Source organism: Poecilia mexicana, unplaced genomic scaffold (assembly GCF_051168715.1).
Source record: "Poecilia mexicana isolate PSO_F unplaced genomic scaffold, ASM5116871v1 scaffold_2, whole genome shotgun sequence".
Lineage (NCBI taxonomy): Eukaryota > Metazoa > Chordata > Actinopteri > Cyprinodontiformes > Poeciliidae > Poecilia > Poecilia mexicana.
In genome coordinates this window covers 46,508,706-46,527,241 of record NW_028263371.1, presented here as the reverse complement: position 1 = coordinate 46,527,241, position 18,536 = coordinate 46,508,706, and the positions used below count along the sequence as shown (strand labels likewise).

General features: G+C 39.3%; 1 protein-coding gene across 1 annotated transcript; it reads left to right on the top strand.

Annotated features, from left to right (window-relative positions):
- Positions 1 to 247: 247 nt before the first annotated feature.
- slc12a8 (solute carrier family 12 member 8) lies at positions 248 to 18,066 on the top strand. The gene is made up of 14 exons (XM_014988888.2): positions 248 to 976; positions 1,389 to 1,665; positions 2,126 to 2,272; positions 3,447 to 3,638; positions 3,723 to 3,954; positions 10,013 to 10,126; positions 10,298 to 10,385; positions 11,759 to 11,846; positions 12,711 to 12,857; positions 14,979 to 15,636; positions 15,712 to 15,809; positions 15,915 to 16,032; positions 16,882 to 16,942; positions 17,553 to 18,066. The coding sequence occupies exons 2-14, from the start codon at positions 1,531 to 1,533 to the stop codon at positions 17,719 to 17,721; spliced, it is 2,247 nt and encodes a 748-aa protein (XP_014844374.2). The 5' UTR covers positions 248 to 976; positions 1,389 to 1,530; the 3' UTR covers positions 17,722 to 18,066.
- Positions 18,067 to 18,536: the final 470 nt, after the last annotated feature.

Here is an 18,536-nt window from a genome sequence, read left to right as displayed (position 1 = left end):
ATCAGGTGAAAGGTGGGATAAAGTGTGTGATCTAGCTTTTGTTTTTTTTTTTTTCTAGTGGAACTTTAAGCATAACAAATAAAAAATCCTCCTGGCTTTAAAATTATGAAGAAATTTTCTTTTATAAATGTATTAATTGGTAAGTTTCCTGTTTTAAATTGTAAAAAGTATGACTTGTAGGAACACAAACACAGCAACCCTTTTTGGATGGATGTGGACTTACGGACAATAAAAACTGCTTGCAGGCTTGTCTCATTCTTAACTTTAGAATCCCTCTCTGGTGGGTAAAAATTGTTTTTTAATTTAAGATTTGGTTGCTGGCTTGATTTATGCCACATACAAAAATTACTTCTCTGTAAACCCAAAGTCACTTTAGATATCAGCTGAAATAAATGAGAACAGTATTTTGTTTTGCTCTTTAGTTGTTTAATGTTTAACTTGAATAACCTACAAAAAAGTTGACATCACAAAGCAACTGATAAAAAATATTTTAGTATATGAAAGTAAGTAAGCACCGTTTTTTATTTTTTTTATAAAATTGGACTGATGCCGATGTCTTATTTTTATTCTATGGCTGCATGTAAACCTTTGAGCTACATGTGAGAATAATGCATTCTCAGTCGCCAAATAGTTTGCTTTTTAAGAAATGTATTTAGCACATTTATAAATCCAAGCTTAATTTTGCTGTCATACCTTTCTTTGAGAATACACGACTAACACCTTTAAAAAAAATGAAATGTTTGGGTTTTTCGAGCTTCAATCATTAATCAACCTTGTACATCTGGGCTTCTTGCCAAGACTAACACAGGATCCTAGAAGCTTCCAACACACCCTGGGAAGGTAAGCAGAGGCATGAAGATAGTTCACCTGCTGACGTTTCCACACGTCCCCACTCTGCTGGCTGGATTTATCGTTCAGGATTTTAATTGGGATCTTTTCCTTTTTTTTCCCGAGTAAACGAATGGAAATGTGAAAGGTAATAGCTATATTGAACACAATGAGGAATTTACAAGAGATTTTAAAATATATATTTTAAAAAAACCCTACAAAATTAGGTTAAAGTTTACGTCTAACACTCAAGCTAAACAAATACGAACCCGATTAGGGTTTTACTTTTCGCATTTGTCGTTGCTTATGCAATTATTTGAAATGTAAGCTTTTGTGGGAACATTGTCATTTTTACCTGTATCATAATGTTAAAGCTTCAATTTAAAGCTCAGTAAATTTTCGGAAGGCGAAACTACTGTAACAAAAAAAAAACAAAAAAACTGTTGGTCTTCGCTGAGTTTCAGGTAAAAACCGTGACTGTCGAATGTTGGCGCCGCGGCGTCAGAGCACACCCAGCTGTATCCGGGTGACCTCCTGCTGCACCTGTTGCTGTTTTACAGGGAAAGGCGGCGGTGCCGGTTGCCTCCTGTCAGCTTCCACGCAGACTGGCTTCAGATATGCATATGTTTGGATGAGACAAGAAAACAAGCGAAAAACACAAGGCCTACGTTTCATGTCAGTCAAGGACCTTTTCAGGTGGCAATGGAGACCCTGCCAGTGCGTTGGCATGTGCACACCTGGGGCCCGGAGGGCGATGGGACCAAGCTGCTGAAGGAGGGATCTGCTGACGCTAACACAAACACACATGTTCACGATCTGTTTCATGAAGACGCACAGGTATTATATTTTTTTATCAGCTCAATATTTTAAGAACAAGAATACCCATTGAACTTCATGATATAGTTATTATGGACTTCTTGACTGCTTTCGTTGGCAAACCTGTCTACCTACAGCCTCTTCTCAATAGGTTTGCAGTCATACTGGCTACAAATCCATGCCATACCTTTTTTACAAAATAAAATTTGACGTACATTGTCGCTACAGTTTTGTGTTGGTCTGTCACAGAGATCAGAACAAGATGCATTGAAGTTTTGTTGTTTTGACATTCAAAATTGTGAACAAGTTCAAGTGGTGTTAAAGTTTTGCTAGGCATTACAGTAAAATTTGCTGTTTGTAGTTTCACGGATGGATTTCAGTTAAAATCTGAAAACCAGAAGAGGGGGTCAGTTTTCAAATCAAATGCTTTGGGAGATAGACATCTCCAAACCGTCATAACTTAACTGTCTTCAATGTGCAGCGTTTCCACCAGCCTAGCCAGCCGTGGTGGAGGATCAAGCTGTTTGTGTGGGAGCCGGTGCTTTTTGGGACCTGGGATGGCGTTTTCACCACCTGCATGATCAATATCTTTGGGGTAGTTCTGTTTCTGCGCACCGGATACCTGGTGGTAAGTGTGCAACGGCTGCAGCATATCAAGATGAAACCCATATTTCTACAGCAGTTTTAAAAAAAAAAAAAAACAATGTTGACCGAAGGGAATTGTAAGGTAGTTGAAAGCAAGAAAAAAAGCGTCAGTCATTTGAAGAACAATTGCAATTGTTCAAGGCCAAAGTAAAGGGAATTGCAGTAATCCAACCTTGAGGTGATGAAAGCATCCCTGCATTTGTCCAGGTCTGGTTTTGATGAGGGAACAGCATTATATCATGATATAAGGCTCAAAAAAGTGAATTTTACATCATACTCACTTTTCCAACAGAGTAGGACCAAAAATAGACCCTTGGGGTACATCACAAAAAATGGGTACTAATGAAGAGAAGTATTCCTGAGTATATCCAGAGATGCACAAGACCTTTAGACCAACAAAACACTCCAAGCAAGAGAATGCTGTGTTCAACTGGATTTATTAGGACCTTGAGTGAACATTTTAACAGAAATGAATGAAACACCTTTTTAAAAAATCACATCAGTATGATGAGCTTTATCTATGAATATTTTGATTAAACTATCTCAGCATGTTTAAAAGCAGCTGGCTGGCAAAGAAGTGTTTTGTAACAATATTTGCCACTTGCCAAGAGATATTACAGTTGACAATGCAAATATTACTGTTTGCATTTATTTGGCGATTTGATGCAGCCGCAAAGACACTTACATGCTTGTTGATCTTGTCTGACAGCTCAGATGTAGTTTTCTAGCCAGAAGACGATGTTTCTCATTGAGAATGACATGCATCTTATCAGACAGAAATGATACGGATGTTTATGTGTCAAGGGGAAACTTTGTTGCTAAGCATGACTGACGGCTCAACACCTGCTCACCATGTCCTGCTTGCAGTTTTTCTATAAGAGCTGCAGAGATATAATATCTAGCTAAGGAATAGAGAAATACTGAATGGACTTTTTCTTTCATTCTAATGCCAGTTGCATTTCTGCTGACAAATTCCAACATGCAATTTGCAAACAATCAATTATTGCTAAATTCGATGTAACTTTGCAAACAAACATTGTTGAAAATTGAAAGGAAAAAAAAACCCATTGAATATAACATTTTCAACGTGCATGTCATTTAGTTCAAAATGACATGCATGCTATACAGTATGTTGTAATGTCTAACTACATCATCAGGGTAACACTGGCGTGCTGCTGGGGTTGCTCCTCGTCTCCATGGTGGTTTTGGTTGCCTTAGTGACAGTAATGTCAGGGATCGGAGTGGGCGAGCACTGTGGGGTTGGGAGCGGAGGAGTCTACTCCATGATCTCCAACGTGTTGGGAGGCCGAATCGGGGGTACAGTTGGCCTCCTCTACGTCTTTGGACAGGTGAGTTCAAACTGCACTCCCTCCTTTAATGCAACTCGAAGATTCTTCAGGGTGACTGCTCTCCTGCCGCCTTCTTCTCCGCAGTGTGTTGCCGGCGCCATGTACCTCACGGGCTTCTCCGAGTCCGTGGCAGAGCTTCTGGGTCTGCAGAGTCAGTGGGCGGTGCGCTGCATGTCGGCAGCTGTCCTCCTAGCGTTGCTTGGGATCAACCTGGCAGGTGTGAAGTGGATCGTCAGACTGCAGCTGCTGCTGCTGGCTGTGTTGGCAATCTCCACTCTGGACTTTGTTATTGGCACCTACACACACCTCGATCCAGGTACGGCTCAGTGGTTGTGACTGTTAAAAAAAAAAAAAAAAAAAGTGCTTCTTTTTAAAATGAAAGGGCAGCTGGCCAGAGGGGATGCAAAAATGCAGGAAAATCCTGGAGGAAATACTTAACTATGATGGCAAAAGTCTTAAAGGTTCATCTTCCAGCAGGATGATTACTAAACATTCAGCGAGAGATGCGATGAAATTCATTAGACCTAAGCACATTTATGTGTTTGAAGGGTTTATTCCTAGACCAGTTGTGAAGCAACTCAGAATCTCTTGTCAGAATCCATTCTGTGATTTTGCTTCTTTTTGCATACAAGTAAAATAAAAAATAGCATTTATTCTTTCCATTCCACTTTACAAATATGAATTTCTTTGAGTTTCTCTGTTACCCTCTGCTGCTGTAATATCTTTGACTTTCTGCTTGTTTCTTTTACTATGTGATTGAAGTAACTGATGAGAATCAACTCATCCACGTTGATGGCTGTAAATATATAAAACAAACAGAATACAAAGCCAAGAAACACTTTGTGTGAAATGTGCTGTTTTTCAGAACATTTCTAGATTAAACAAATTTCAATCTCATTCGGCTTTTAAAATTGTACACGCTGTAGGAACAGACGCATTCAATTAAATTGATGTCATCAATCGTAGACATCAATCTGGTGAATTGTTAGTGGTTGTTAAAACTTCAACTAATTTAAGTTAGCTTAAATTAAGTTAGTTAGTTTTTTATTTTTATTATTTGCCTTGTAGGAGCACACCCCCCAAATGATAGAAACATTTGTTTCATTCAGTTTTGCAACGCAAGTCTTGATTTTATGGCGTTTTCAGGCCAGTAGGTGGTGCTCCAATGTTATTTTTTGCAGTTGATCATGTCCCATTGAAATGTTTTTTTTTTATTCATTTATAAACTCTTTTGTCCCGCTTCTGTCAAGATCAACGTAAAGTTGTCTTATTTTATTTCTTTATTTTTTAGTTATGTTGAGACTCTGATGTTAGGAGTTTTCTTTGGTTGACTAGATTGTTTCCTTTTGTTGGCCTGCAGGAAGTCCTACCCTACATTTCCTGTTCTCAGTGGTTATCAACTTCCTTTGCAGTGGGAAGAGAAAACTGCTCCAAAATTCAAAACAGTAACTGAAGAACACTCCCCCTCCCACCTAAACATGAATTTATGACACTGCATAGTCAGTAGATGTCAGTCTGTGCAAAACTCCTTTTTATTATCCCATTAAACCTAAGTCTGCTATTGGTGACCTCTTGACCCTTTCGTTTGTTTTATAACACGATTAGCAGAGACCACATTGCAGCTGTGAAGAACCGTGGGAGAACCAGCCACTACTCCTACTCCAGGTTGTTCCAATTAAAAATGCTGCTTTGGTGTGCAGTGATGATGATTTCATTATTGGCAGAGGACCAACAGGTCCCCTAACAAAGTGAAACGGCCCAGATTAGTTTAAACTCAGTGAACGCTGGAGCACATCCTAGAGGAAGTGGGAGCCACCGGCGAAATGATGTGGTCATGGTTTGATAACATGTCCGCTTGGCAAGTTCTCCCGTTAAGGCAGTTACAGGAAAAAGAAAAAAAAACTTCATAGGCTCTCCTGCCACTATAACAGGAGTCAGGTTATGCAAACCAAATGTTGTGCTAAGCAAATATTTCACATTTTAATTAAATTAAAATGTGAAATATTTCCATTTAAGCTACATTTAAATTAAACTAAATGTAGCTTCTTAGTATTTTCAGCTTCTGACATGATATAAAGAACTTGGTGGTTTGCAAAAGTATTCCAACCCTTTAAGCATTTTGCCACACTTCACTATTTTATGGGCAGAATAAATTACAGACCAACACAAAGAAGCACATAATTGTGAAGTGGAAATAGAATAAAACATGGTTTCTAAAATGTTTTTAGAAACAACAACAAAAAAAAAATTTAAAAACTGTGACATGCATTTTGTATTTGATGCCATTTATTGCAGATAAATGGGACGGATCTTTTCTAGCGTCGCACATTTTGAACCTGAACTATTTCCCTGAAGCTCTTTGCAAATTGCTCAGCTCAGTTAGAGTATCTCACGAGTGTCTATGTTTAACAAAGTTTAATTCTTGCTACAGTTACAATGTTGGACTTAGATCAGGGCTCTGACAACAGCATTCTCTCACACATCAGTATGCTTGGATCTAACCATTTCACTGTAACTCTGGTTGCATATTTAAGGATTCAAGTCTTTTGCAGTCTCTTAATTTTTCCTTCAGATTTTCCCTGCTTCAAGCACTGCTGTTCTTGACTTGCCATACTGTGTGAATCTTTGCTCAGTTTTTTTTTTTTTTTTGCAGTTTTTGTCATCACGTCTGCACAATTTTCCTGTCATATTGCTGCCACCGCCTAGTTTCCCCAGTGGTCATAATTTGGTCAAGGTGGCATGTCAGGTTTGGTTCTATGTATTAACTGGTTTACTTCTCAGGGAATTTAGTTGTATTAGAAGGAGGCTTAAAAGAAAAACATGCCACATTCTTTAATTTTAGTGATTTATTGGCAAGAAAGTTTAAAACCATGAATAAGTTTTCTTTTCCTTTACAAAGATGTGCTAAATAGGAACAAATACTAAACTGTTGGCTGTCTCAGTTGGATCTAGAGTATTGATTGAATGTATTTTCAAGCTAGGAAAATGTTTGACTCTTTATATTTTCACTATCTGATAGAAACCAAATTTAATGCTGTTGTTTATTACACTGCATCAATACTTTGTCATTTGCAAAGTCAGACCAAACAGGTGGAGTTGAATATGCAACCTCTCTGAACTGTGTGGGCTTATAATTATTTTGTCATACACAAGATTGTGGGGGAATCCATTTCCCTCTTCAAGTGCAGTAAATTACTAGAATTTAGTCAATAAAGCTGCCAGTGTATTGTCTCTGTGACCAATCTTCTCAACCACAAACTCCTCTGACTGTGATCCAGAGATGAATTACAGCTCAGCACGCCTCACCCTGTCCCAGTTGAAGCCTTTTCTCCCTACAGAGCAGGAAGCCGTAATGGGCTCCTTGGGTCTGGGGTTTAGGGTGTTAACCAGACTCACCCACATTTTTGGAAGATGAGAAACGGAGATGGACAGCACAGAGATCTAAAGGGTCTTCTCACTCCAGGGACCACCACATTTATTTTTTATTTTTTTCCCCCCCATTATTGTTTTGTGGTCCAAACTGTAATATATAGTTTTCAGTCGCCCCTCTGGGATCTGCTCCACCTTGGTAAAATCACAGCCTACTGTGTGCTCAGCGCAGTCCATACTTGTTAGGGTGGGAGAGTAGGAGGTCAGTTCAGCAGAGGGAGAGGCCTCGGATGCTCATGTAATCCGACTACGCATTCCAGTGTGCATCAGAGGAATGCTGCGCTCGGTGAAGAACCCCACACATATGCTTGTTACAGAAAAAGTGGAACTTATCAGATTTGACATCAAAATATGGCTGATAACTTAAAATATAAAAAAACAAAGGCGCTGTCTCTTTTTACCCATCTGCTATCTATGTCAAGTTTTTTTTTAGGCAGTATATAACTCAGGTTTATCTAAAAAAAAAAAAAATCAATATTGTGAAAAAGTATCTGTTCTTTTTTTCAGAAAGTGATTTGTAACAGATGAAGTGAAAGATATCAAGCTTTCCTTTCTTGCAATTTTGATGATCATGAATAATGGACAATAAAAACCCTAAATTAAGTCTTGAAGAAAATGTTAACATTTGGAAAGGATAAATATTAGAAAGTCATGATGTCATAGCTTGATTGACCTGCTTTGATGCTGCAGTTCCTGCAAAAGGAAGCCCAACCTAGTAATGAATGCTTGGAAATGGACACACTTTTCGGAAGACTGACATTTCTGTCTTAAATATCCTTTTTTTTATTGATTTGAAGTAACATTTTAATTTCCCAAGTCTCTGAATTTTGAGTTGTCATTTTCTGCAAGCTGTTGCGATTCTTAATTTTCCTACGATATCCTTTAAAGTTAAATAAAACGAAGCAAGTTTTCCAACAGACACCTCGCCTGGCACTGTGCATGAGCTTTCCAAGTTTTAGGTGATAGAATTTGAACATGTGAACACCCTTTCAAACAGAGTTCAGTAGTCAGAGCAGGCGCCGTCAGACTCTCTTGGATGTTGAGGTAGGATGTTGTAATATGGGTGGGGAGCTCTTGTTGTGGACACAGACACAGTGGATTTGTTAGGTCCTGATTGTTTAGACATGGTGATCTCAGTGGGGCACAGAGTGAGCAAGAGTTTAAATACATCTCATCGGGATCACGAGTCCCTAAAACAAAGGTATTTCCTAAAGAAAAAAGGAGAAAAAGCACGCTCACTCCCTCTCTCGCTAACTTTTATTCTTTTTCCAAAACTTGGAAGCTGCTAAGCTTCTGAAAAGGGTGGCGACTTCCTTTAGGATAAACATGTCATTAATCTGAGAGAACACATTCTTTCCCATCGCAAGATAACCAAAGGGGGGGAAATGTCCGGTGTTGTAATGCAGGCAGGTTCTCCAGGCTGTTGGGTTTTTAGCGGGCCCCCACCAGCGCAGAATGACCTTCAGTCACTCCTTTGACAGACCAGTCCAGACTGAACTGACCCACTCTGCCTGGAAAGGGCTGCACTACCTGCTGTTGCCATTTGTTTTGACCACTCCTGATCCATTCACTCACATTAGACCAAATGGCGTCTGTGTTTTATGGAACTATGCAGACTGTGCAGTTGCGAAGCAAAATCTTTGAAGTCATCTATTCGATATGATGAACCTTTCTTTTTGCAACATCGAATACGATATTCATCAAAGAGATGGTAACGTTTATATGTTTACATATACTGTATTTGTTTAATGAAGGAAAGTAAATAGAGCAGCAAGTATGGTTTGTCTATTTTAGTCCTAATCCTAATTTAGGATACGTAACATGAGATGCATACATTTCCCAAGTTAAACACTTTTCCTCATCAATTTACCATTTTGTGAAGGAGTTGGCTTTCCTAAATATGTCTTAGTCTTTTTGTCACCTTTTCAATGTTTCAAAGATAATCTTAGTAAGCACGTTTTAAATAATTTGTTGTTTTAAGGTAAAAAGGCTGTCCAAACCCATCCAACCCTATGTGGAAATCGTCCCTAAACCTATTAATTGGCATCAAGCATTGGCAATAATTGGTAATAGGTTTCATATAAAGCTGTGGGGAAACTTTGGCCCACTCTTCTTTGTAGAATGATTTTAATTCAGTCAAAGTGGGATGATTTAGTCAAGCCTTGTTTTTACTAGTGTGACTAAACTCAGACTTTTGAAAAAATAAATAAATAAATGTGTGTAGTCGTCACAGATATTCTTTAACATGTTTGGGGATTCATTTTTTGACACAGGTTTGGTTGGGTAGTTTTGGTCCCCCAGATAAATCATTTATAATGTTGCATAAGTCTGTATATTCAAAATTTTGTTAATGAGCATGATTTCTAAGGGCACATTGTAGAAATAAAAAAACACATAAAAATACTTTAAAGACTCTGTTGTGGAATATGAAAGTCACTTGAAATTGATTTCCAAAAAGCATACGTTTCATTATAGGCCAGATCTGAGAAACATTTTTGCAGTCTTTTCAGATCTTCCTTTGGGTCTTGGTTACTCATTTATTCCCAAACTGACTTCCAAACTAATAGGTTAGGCTTTGGGGGAAATGTGACTAAAATGTGTTTGTATATTTGCTCCCTCTTGTCTGTAACCAAAACAGCCTTTCCACTGGGGTTCACTAGACCCCTGAAGATGTGCTGTGGTATCTGGCACCAATCTGTAAGCAGCAGATCCTTTGAGTCCTGTAAGCTGCAGGGTGGGCCTCTATGAAATCTGACATATTTCTGCAGCATAACCCACAGACTCTCTATTGGACTTCAATCTTGAGACACCTCAAACTCATTATTGTTCTCCTCCCACCACTCAAGATACATTTTTTTTATCCTGATGAAGTATGCACATGGTTCTCGGTCTTAAATACATTTGAAAACCAGGGAATGCTTTCAAGCATATTTTATTTCTTTCAGAGCATGGCTTCGTGGGTTACTCAGCCAAGCTTCTCAGTAGTAACATCATACCAGATTATAGCCCTGGAGAAAACTTCTTCACAGTATTTGGGGTCTTCTTCCCTGCTGCTACAGGTGCGTGCTCTCCCACCCTTCCTGCCTCCTGTTAGATAACAAGATTCATTTATCACACAAAGTATGTCAACAACTCCACTCCCTGTTTGTTTGTTTTTTAGCTACACACTCCATGACTCTAACATTTTGCATGTTTTTTTTTGGTGACCGTTTGTGTGTGTTCATGCTTAGGGGTCATGGCAGGATTCAACATGAGCTCAGACCTGCAGCGGCCAGAGCACAACATCCCCGTGGGAACCCTAGCAGCTGTTTTTACTTCGTACGGCAGCAGCTGAGTTCACCCTCCCGAAAAAATAAGACACACAAAAACACAGTAGATTTATACTTTAGCTGTCCAGGTGAATCCACACAAGTTAGAATATCGCTTAAACATGATATAGCTCATGTTGATGACACACAGAGTGATATATTTCAGGTGTTTGTGTTCATTTTGATGATTGGGATTTAAAGCTTATGGGAATCCAAAATTACATGAGATGAGCAAATGTTTTAATGCAGAAATGTTTTGACTTGGCTACGTTTTGTGTTTTAAGAGATGCCACGCAGCTAAAACCTCCAAGCCATGAACTTCAGCTGATGAGTTCTTTGTGTAAAATAATTTCTGGACCACAGACAAAGTCCTAATTTCAGAAGAAAGTAGATTTTGCATTTATTTTGTAAAGCCTGTCAGAACCTGGCGGAAGAGTGGAATTCAAGTTGATTGAAATTTTGCGTGAAGCTTCAAAATCAGTGATGTTCTGGGCAGCCGTCTCATCTGCTGGTGTTGGTCCGCTGTGCTTTATCAGGTGAAAGGTCAGAGCAGCTGTCTACCAGGAAATGTTTGTGCTTCATGCTTCCCTATGCTGACAATCTTAGGGAAATCGTCATGGAGATGACGATTTCACTTTTCCAGCAGGACCTGATACCTCCCATCACTGTTATAAGCTGTTATTATTCAATGTCACATGCTGTTTTTATTTTTAATTATGTAAAGCACTTTGAAATGCCTTGCTGCTGAAATGTGCTATACAAGTAAAATTTGATTGATTGATTGATTGATTATAAGTACCAGTATCTGCTTGTCCAATAATGGTGGTCTCACTTTGCTTAATTAGCCAGTAAACCTGCCTGAGCCAAACTCCACAGAGAATCCATATAGTGCTATCTAGAGGAGGATGAGAAACATTTTAGATTATCTGAAGGTCCATATTAAAGCATCATGGGCTTCCTTAGCTCCTCAGGAGTATTCTACCTTGTTACTACATCCAAAATGAACTGAAAGTAATACTTGAAAATGATTGTGTGTGTGTAATGAAGCTGTGAGAGGCACATCTTAAGTTGAATTAATAAAATAAATGTGTTTTTCAATGATGTTCTAATTTATAAAGACATGCTTGCACATCTAACGGGATGATGGCAATTGTTGTCCTCAAGGGAAATTTACAAAACCACAGATGTTACTTTCCCTGCCTGCTGTGGTGTTTTTGCGAAAGGTCAAATCTTTCCTGTTTCAGTGGAGAGAACAAGCAAGCCTACATTCCTGGCACGAACCTATCAGATATATAGTGACATTATTCTGTCTGACTTTTTGTATTAATAGGGAGAGGAGCTGTTGTTTATAATTTGGTGTGGTGTACTGTCTGTGACCTGCAGGTGGTTCCTGTATCTGGTCTTTGTCTTCCTCCTGGGGGCCATTTGCACCAGAGAAGCTCTCCGCTATGACTTCTTGATAGCAGAGAAGGTAAACTCCTCTCTGTTTCCATCCAGCCATGTAACACAGGCCTCCCAGCTGAGGAGGCATGGTTAGGGGGTTTCCCACCATGGCTCACTTTGTTGATATGCTGTGGTTGGTTCAGCCTCCTCCGGTGTGTACTTTAGAAATGCTTCGAGTTTTTTGAAAAACTTATTCCAATTCTATGATGGGGAAAATATTCATATTTGACCATTTTCTGTATTGCCGGTGATTTTTTTTTTTTTTGTTTGTTTGTTTTTGACTGGTATCTCTCAACTGGAGGCGTCAAAGAACCCATGGAAGTTGTGACACCCAGCTAACTCACAAACTAGCACAGCATTCTCTGAATTTCATTCCATTTGTGTAATTTATTCTCAGTGTAAATAAAACTGTTCAGCCTCCTTGAAGGCTCACAATTAACTTGCAGCTAAATCTGCAGCAGTAGTTTGGTCGACAAATCATTGATTCAGGGAGGTTATGTAAATTCACATCACACTTTGTATATTGTTATTGGTGAAGCCGTTTCAAAACCATTAATCATTTTCCTCACATTTTTACTGTCCAGTGGTATTTTGTGGTGGTCTGTCACTCAAAATTCCCAGAAAATACATAGAATTTTGTGCATGACAGCATGTGAACATTTTTATTGTAAAATATGACTGTCTGGGAACACGTATGTAAACTTCTCAGTTGGAAAAAAAAATTATTTTACTTGAATCAAGCGCAGAAGTCCTTGACTTCTCCATCAGTGATTAGTGCTCATTGTTTTTGCAAAGGGCCGACTGCAGCGGAACTGACTTGGGCGTAGCTTTCATGAGATCTCAACCCCACCTCATCCTTTTCACCCTGTGTTTGTTTTCCGTCTTCCTCCAGGTCTCCTTGGTGGGTTTCCTCTTTCTGCTGGGACTTTACATCTCCTCCCTGGCTTCCTGCATGGGTGGCTTGTATGGAGCACCCAGGATCCTCCAGTGCATCGCCGAAGAGAGGGTCATCCCCTCGCTGACCTTCCTAGCAAGAGGGGTGGGTGGTTAGAAGGTTGAGGGAATGACCTTCAATCAGCATGACAAAGCCTGAGATTATTTTATTATCGCTGTGTGCTGTTGGAGCTTTTACTTCAGTCTACAATTGATGTTTAAGTGTATGTAAAAGATTTAAGGTTTATCCAAAGGTAAAAAAAGACCCACACACACATGGGCTCATTCTGTTAGGATGTCTCGCCTCTCATTCAACATGCTTCTTCAGTTCTCCAAATCTAATTTTCATCTTGATTAAAGCTCCAGTTCAGTCTGAAGACAAGCACCCTTTCAGTATATCTCATGATAAACAAGAAACGGTGCCTAATCTTGTTTTCTTTGTTAAAGAAAGATGCATTGTGCAGTCATTCTGCCACAGAAAGTAAGGATTTAAAGGAAAGTAGATCCATTTCCAAGATCTCAAATTTCAACATGTAGCCATAGCTTATTTATTTAACACCAAAAAGCCCAAAATGTCTTATTACTTCTCAGAGTGTTCATGTACACATTGCCTTCACCCCGACTGGAAGTAAATTATGAACTTCGTTGCAAAATTCATTAAGAGCTGTGAACTCAACTTGGAAGGTAGCGGGCCATTGCGAAAAAGAACTATACAGACAGTGACAATGAAAATGACTATGATGGGTTGATTTCTAGTTGCAGTCGTCCACTGAATAAATAAAAGCATGAAATCACTAAAGTTCAAGTCGTGTGCAGGAAGTTAATATCATTGCAGCTTCACATATATTGAAATGAATCTGTCAACATGCAGATTGACTGTGTCACCTGCAGCGAATGGCATATTGTAACCCGTTAAGTGTGTAGTCTGCATGCATAGGGGGTGTGGTGCTCAGACTCGGCAGGAAACTGTTTCTGAGCTGCCTAATTATAGTTTGGGCTCCATACAGTAGAAATGAGTGAACTGACCTCAGCAGAGCAGCGTTACAACATGCTGCTGCTGCTGCACACTTGGTGGACAGTCACGTTGACGACGTGACCTCTTTGACCCCAGGCTTCCCTGTATGGCAGCAATGCTCGACCTCTCTCAGCAGGCTGGAATTAGGCCTGAGACATCTTGGCCCAAATCAAAGCCTCAGAACAAACGCAGGAAGGGCGACGGGCAGGGCCCTGCTCTGCTGTGTGCTCTGGAGGCCCGCCAGGCGCATAGCAGTCCTCCTGTAACTGTGCAACAAGACGAAGTTGAAGAGGTTGCCGTTTGGTGACAGATTGAGACCTGCAGAAGGAGGCAGCTCTGTGGCATTTTCTTTGAAAGTTAAAGTGGAAGTAAGACCCATATTTAGATAGCCATCAATAAATTGGTTATTTTTATGTTTATTTAAATGTGTTTGGGGCATATTAATGGAACTGCTTCACTTTGATTACAAAGCTGTCATGTTGGCCAAGGAAAAAGGCAAAACCAAGTAATTTGAGATTAAAGCCATGTATTGCTTCTTTAGCAAAAGTGCATAGAGTAAACAATAATTGATTGTAACTATGAAGTTTTAAGTCAGTTATAAATTTGCCATTATAAGCTTGAAAGGAGGAAAAAAAAACATCAGAGGATTATTTAAAACCTAAAACATAAAATGAATGTCATTATGTATGAATTCATGTCGTATAGAAGCCACATTCCATTAGAAGTAAACTTGTATTGCCTTTATCAATTTTCTTTTAGTCATTATTTGTTTTGCATTTATAAATGTCACCTTTTCTTGCTTTAGAAAATCAAGAATGGCTCACAAAATCTTAAACATTGTAGACTTGTTTTCTTCAACTTAAAACCCAGATATATAAAAACGGCAACAAAACATGTATGGCTATTGACATTAAAATGATAGAAAGCAAGTATCTTCAGATGCCACTTGATGTATACTGAAATGCTTGTGTGTCTGTATCAGTTGGCTTGTTCACCAATAGACAGCTTTAGTTTGCTTTGTTTTTTGCTAACCAGCTCATAAGAGAATCTGTTTTATTCTCCAAGCTCTATAGTCCAGGGTAGAAAAGTTAAGCAGTAGCTTTATTAAAACTACTACTTACACACCCACGTGACCCAATCTAGATTTTGGAATGATTGGGTGTCGAGTATAGCATTGCTAACCATGCTGTGTAATTTTTGTCCTGTTGGCAGAAAGGCCCAAATCGGACCCCCGTGGCGGCCATTTGTCTAACCAGCATGCTGACCTTGGCATTCATTTTCATTGGTCGGGTCAATGTGCTAGCACCAATTGTCACCATCAACTTCATGCTCACCTACAGCTTCGTTGACTACTCCTACTTTTGTGTGGCCATGACCTTCCAGCTTCAAACGAAACAGAAGAGACGGATCATTTCAGGAAGGAGAAGCAGGCACAGGTCGACCAAGCAAAGCTCCAGGTCTCTGATTGAATCCCCTCCCCCCAACTATGGGAGCGGAGGTGAAAGTCCACAGGGAAAAGGGACTCTGTTGGAGTTCAATAGGGATATGGACCAGATATTCCCACCTGTCTCCAAACTTGATCCTGAACCAGAGAAGATGACTCCGAGGCAGGATCTGTGCAGCGGATCTCAGAGTAGGAATGCTGCCACCAAGCAGAGACTGATGCACAGCTTTGGTCTGGATCTGAACAGCAACATGTTCTCAAATGAAAACGGAGGGGAGCAGAGCTCAGCTCCACTCGAGGAGGAGAACAAAGGGCAAAGTGGAGATGAGGAGTTCAGGGCTGGAGAGCAACCTGAAATCAAATATCACACTAGGACAGGTGACGCACAGCAAGATTCACCTGCAGAGACCCATCTTTACAATGCAGGTGCGTAATTCACTGAGACCAAGTGTTAACACAGAAGTGACCTTGTCCTGCTTGTACTGACCTTTAATCTTTCAGGTAATGAAGAAAAACCAGAGCAGCAACACTTTGAAATTCAACCCATGCGCGATGCCTTCTACACAAAGTTATGTAACCACTGGATTGCCCTCATTGGGGTAAAACGCATCAACACATGCAGCTAATTACAGTTTTCCTGTTCTCATAATCTGTTTTCAAATGACTTTACAATTGATGATTAATCTGAACATTTTCTTTTGCAGGCAATGAGTTCCATATTGATTATGTTTATCATTCAGTGGGCTTATGCTTTAGCCAACATCCTGGTTGCATTGCTGCTCTTCTTCTACATTGGGAAAACAAGTCCTGGTTTACCTACAGGTAATGTCTGTAAGCTCATTTATCTGTGGAAGCGCTTCATATTTGTGTGTGACTTTGTGACGCTAGTCTGTATGTATGTGGCATGACTGGTTAAGACATGGAACCAGCCTGAACAAAATTAATATTTTTATTTCAGTGGTAATCTTGTATAGAAATCTATCGAGACTTCAGTCTTTAATTTGAGAGCACTTTTTTGTTGAACGGGGAAACTGAAGGTCATATTTTAGAAGTTCCTATAAACTCTGTATAAATTAAAATATGTCTTGATTACATTTAATTCAAAGAATACAGAAAGATATTTTTTAACCATATGATTCCTTTTTCCATATCGAACAAATGTACATCATTTAGACTTGCCCTGAGTCCTTTTGTTTCCTTTAATGTATATATTTTACTTATGAGTATAAAAAGGTCAGTTATTGATATGTTGCTTAAAATTAAAACATTTTGTAATGTTCAAATCTCATATATTTAACTTGAGGGAAAACTGGATGCATTTAAAATGGCTCCTCCATGTTCAGTTAATATTTATCTATAGTAACAGCCTCTGCTTTTAGGCTTCCCTTGCAGTCTCTCCCTACAGCAGCTTTGCAGCTGTTGTGGCTTAGGATTCCTCCAAAAGCTGTATCTGTGCAGTGCAACACGTGTTGGCTAACTGACTCCACACATTTTCAAGCTCCGGTGTCAAGATTTGTCTCACAGGTGGATGATGAAAAATCTGCTCGTCTCGGAGATGTGACTGCAGTTTTCTGAAACACTTTGAAGTTCAGTAAAATCTTATAACTGCGGTCCAAAAAGTTATTTCCCTCAAGGCAAAGTTGAACCATTCCTACTTTGATTTATTTGCAGGTATTGCAGCTCAGTTCAGCTTTTTCAGGTGGCTGAAGTCAATTCTTGGCAACCTGTGCAGGTATTGTATGGTTTTACTGTTGACTTTCAAATGTTTATTTCAAATGATTATTTGAAGAAAAAGAGAGAGAGGGGAACTCTCATGGAAGGACAAAATTTGGGAGGTCAAAACAGACTGGGAGAAGAATATCTGTGAGTGAGTTCAAAGTATCCAGATGGGTGAAGAGGGATGTCCAGAACTGACTTCTTTGTTGCAATGAGAGGGCAGCTCATTGCTGCCTAACGGACTGAAAGAAGTAACCACAAACTACTATTTAAAGTTACCCATATTTACAGTCAGAGCATTAATTAAAAAATGTTAAAACTACCAGAGCTGTGACAAACAAGGGTTGACAGAGACCCAAGTTTATTTTCCAGCTCCCTCAGGGAGAAGGATGGTAAAAATCTCAAAACCTCACTGTGGGAGGACCACAGCAAAGACTGAGGTCTCGGGCTTAGCGTGTCTCTAAATAACAGCTTATTTTGTGGCTTTTTAAACATCTGTACAGAGAGTGTAAGAGGGAGCAGTATTTCAGAGAATGTTAATTCACACTTAAGATGTCAGTGAATTTAGTTATTCCTTTCTTCAAAACATTTTTCAAGTTTTAAATTCTCACTTTCCTATCTTCCAGGAAGAGAGGATCTCCCCGGGATGAGATGGTGGTGACGCCGTCTCTCTCCGGAATCGGCCTCCAAACCAAGCAACTGACTGAGGACAATACTGACTTTTCCTCTCGCCACCGCTTTCACCAATCTTGGTTCATCGAAGCCGACGCAATGGTGCAACCACCGTACCAGTGACACACTTGAACTCTGACTTAGTTCTATGTCATGACTGAAAACCTCAAACCACAAAGTGTGCCTCGTGCTGCTGCATTTTGCATGTTTCCTATGTAGCAAAGACTTTAAGTGCCTCAGGTCATTTTTGATTAGTGTTGAAAGAACAGCTCAGCTTTTCTTAGAATTGCACAAAAGGTGAAGGAGTAAAATATATCTAGGTGCTCAAAGTCACATTTATTCATTTGTTTTCAAATTAAGTTTACATAGAAATTTATTTTTGTTCAAAATTGTGTTGTTTGATATGCCCAACATAATGTTTTGTGACGTTACAATAAATGTGTATGATTTACACTCATATTCAGATCATTCACAGCAAGATGCATTTTATTTTGAAAAGCCATGTTTTTTCACTCAAAGAGCACAAAAATCGTATTATATTCAACCTGCTTCTTCACAAAAATCAAGTTTGAAACAAAAATATCTTGGGGCACATTGATTATTTTGTAAAGTTTAGACAAAAAACAAAATACAAATACCAACCACAAGCTTCTGCTTAGATATTATGAACACACACACATGAACATATTATGCTTTATGATGATATTCCACTTGTTTGCTCAGGTTGCATGATGCAGTTGAGGTAGATCTTGATCTGCAGTGCTGGCAGAGGTATATTATGCCACCTCTTCCTTCTTCCTGTCATATTTAGTCTCAACAGCAGCCACATGATGATCTGTGAGCACGATAATACCTTATTACATGTCATCTTGAGAGTAAATATTTGGTTCCTGTTGTTTTGAGATTTTTGGCTGCTTGTTGTCCCAGCTTGCTTTGAC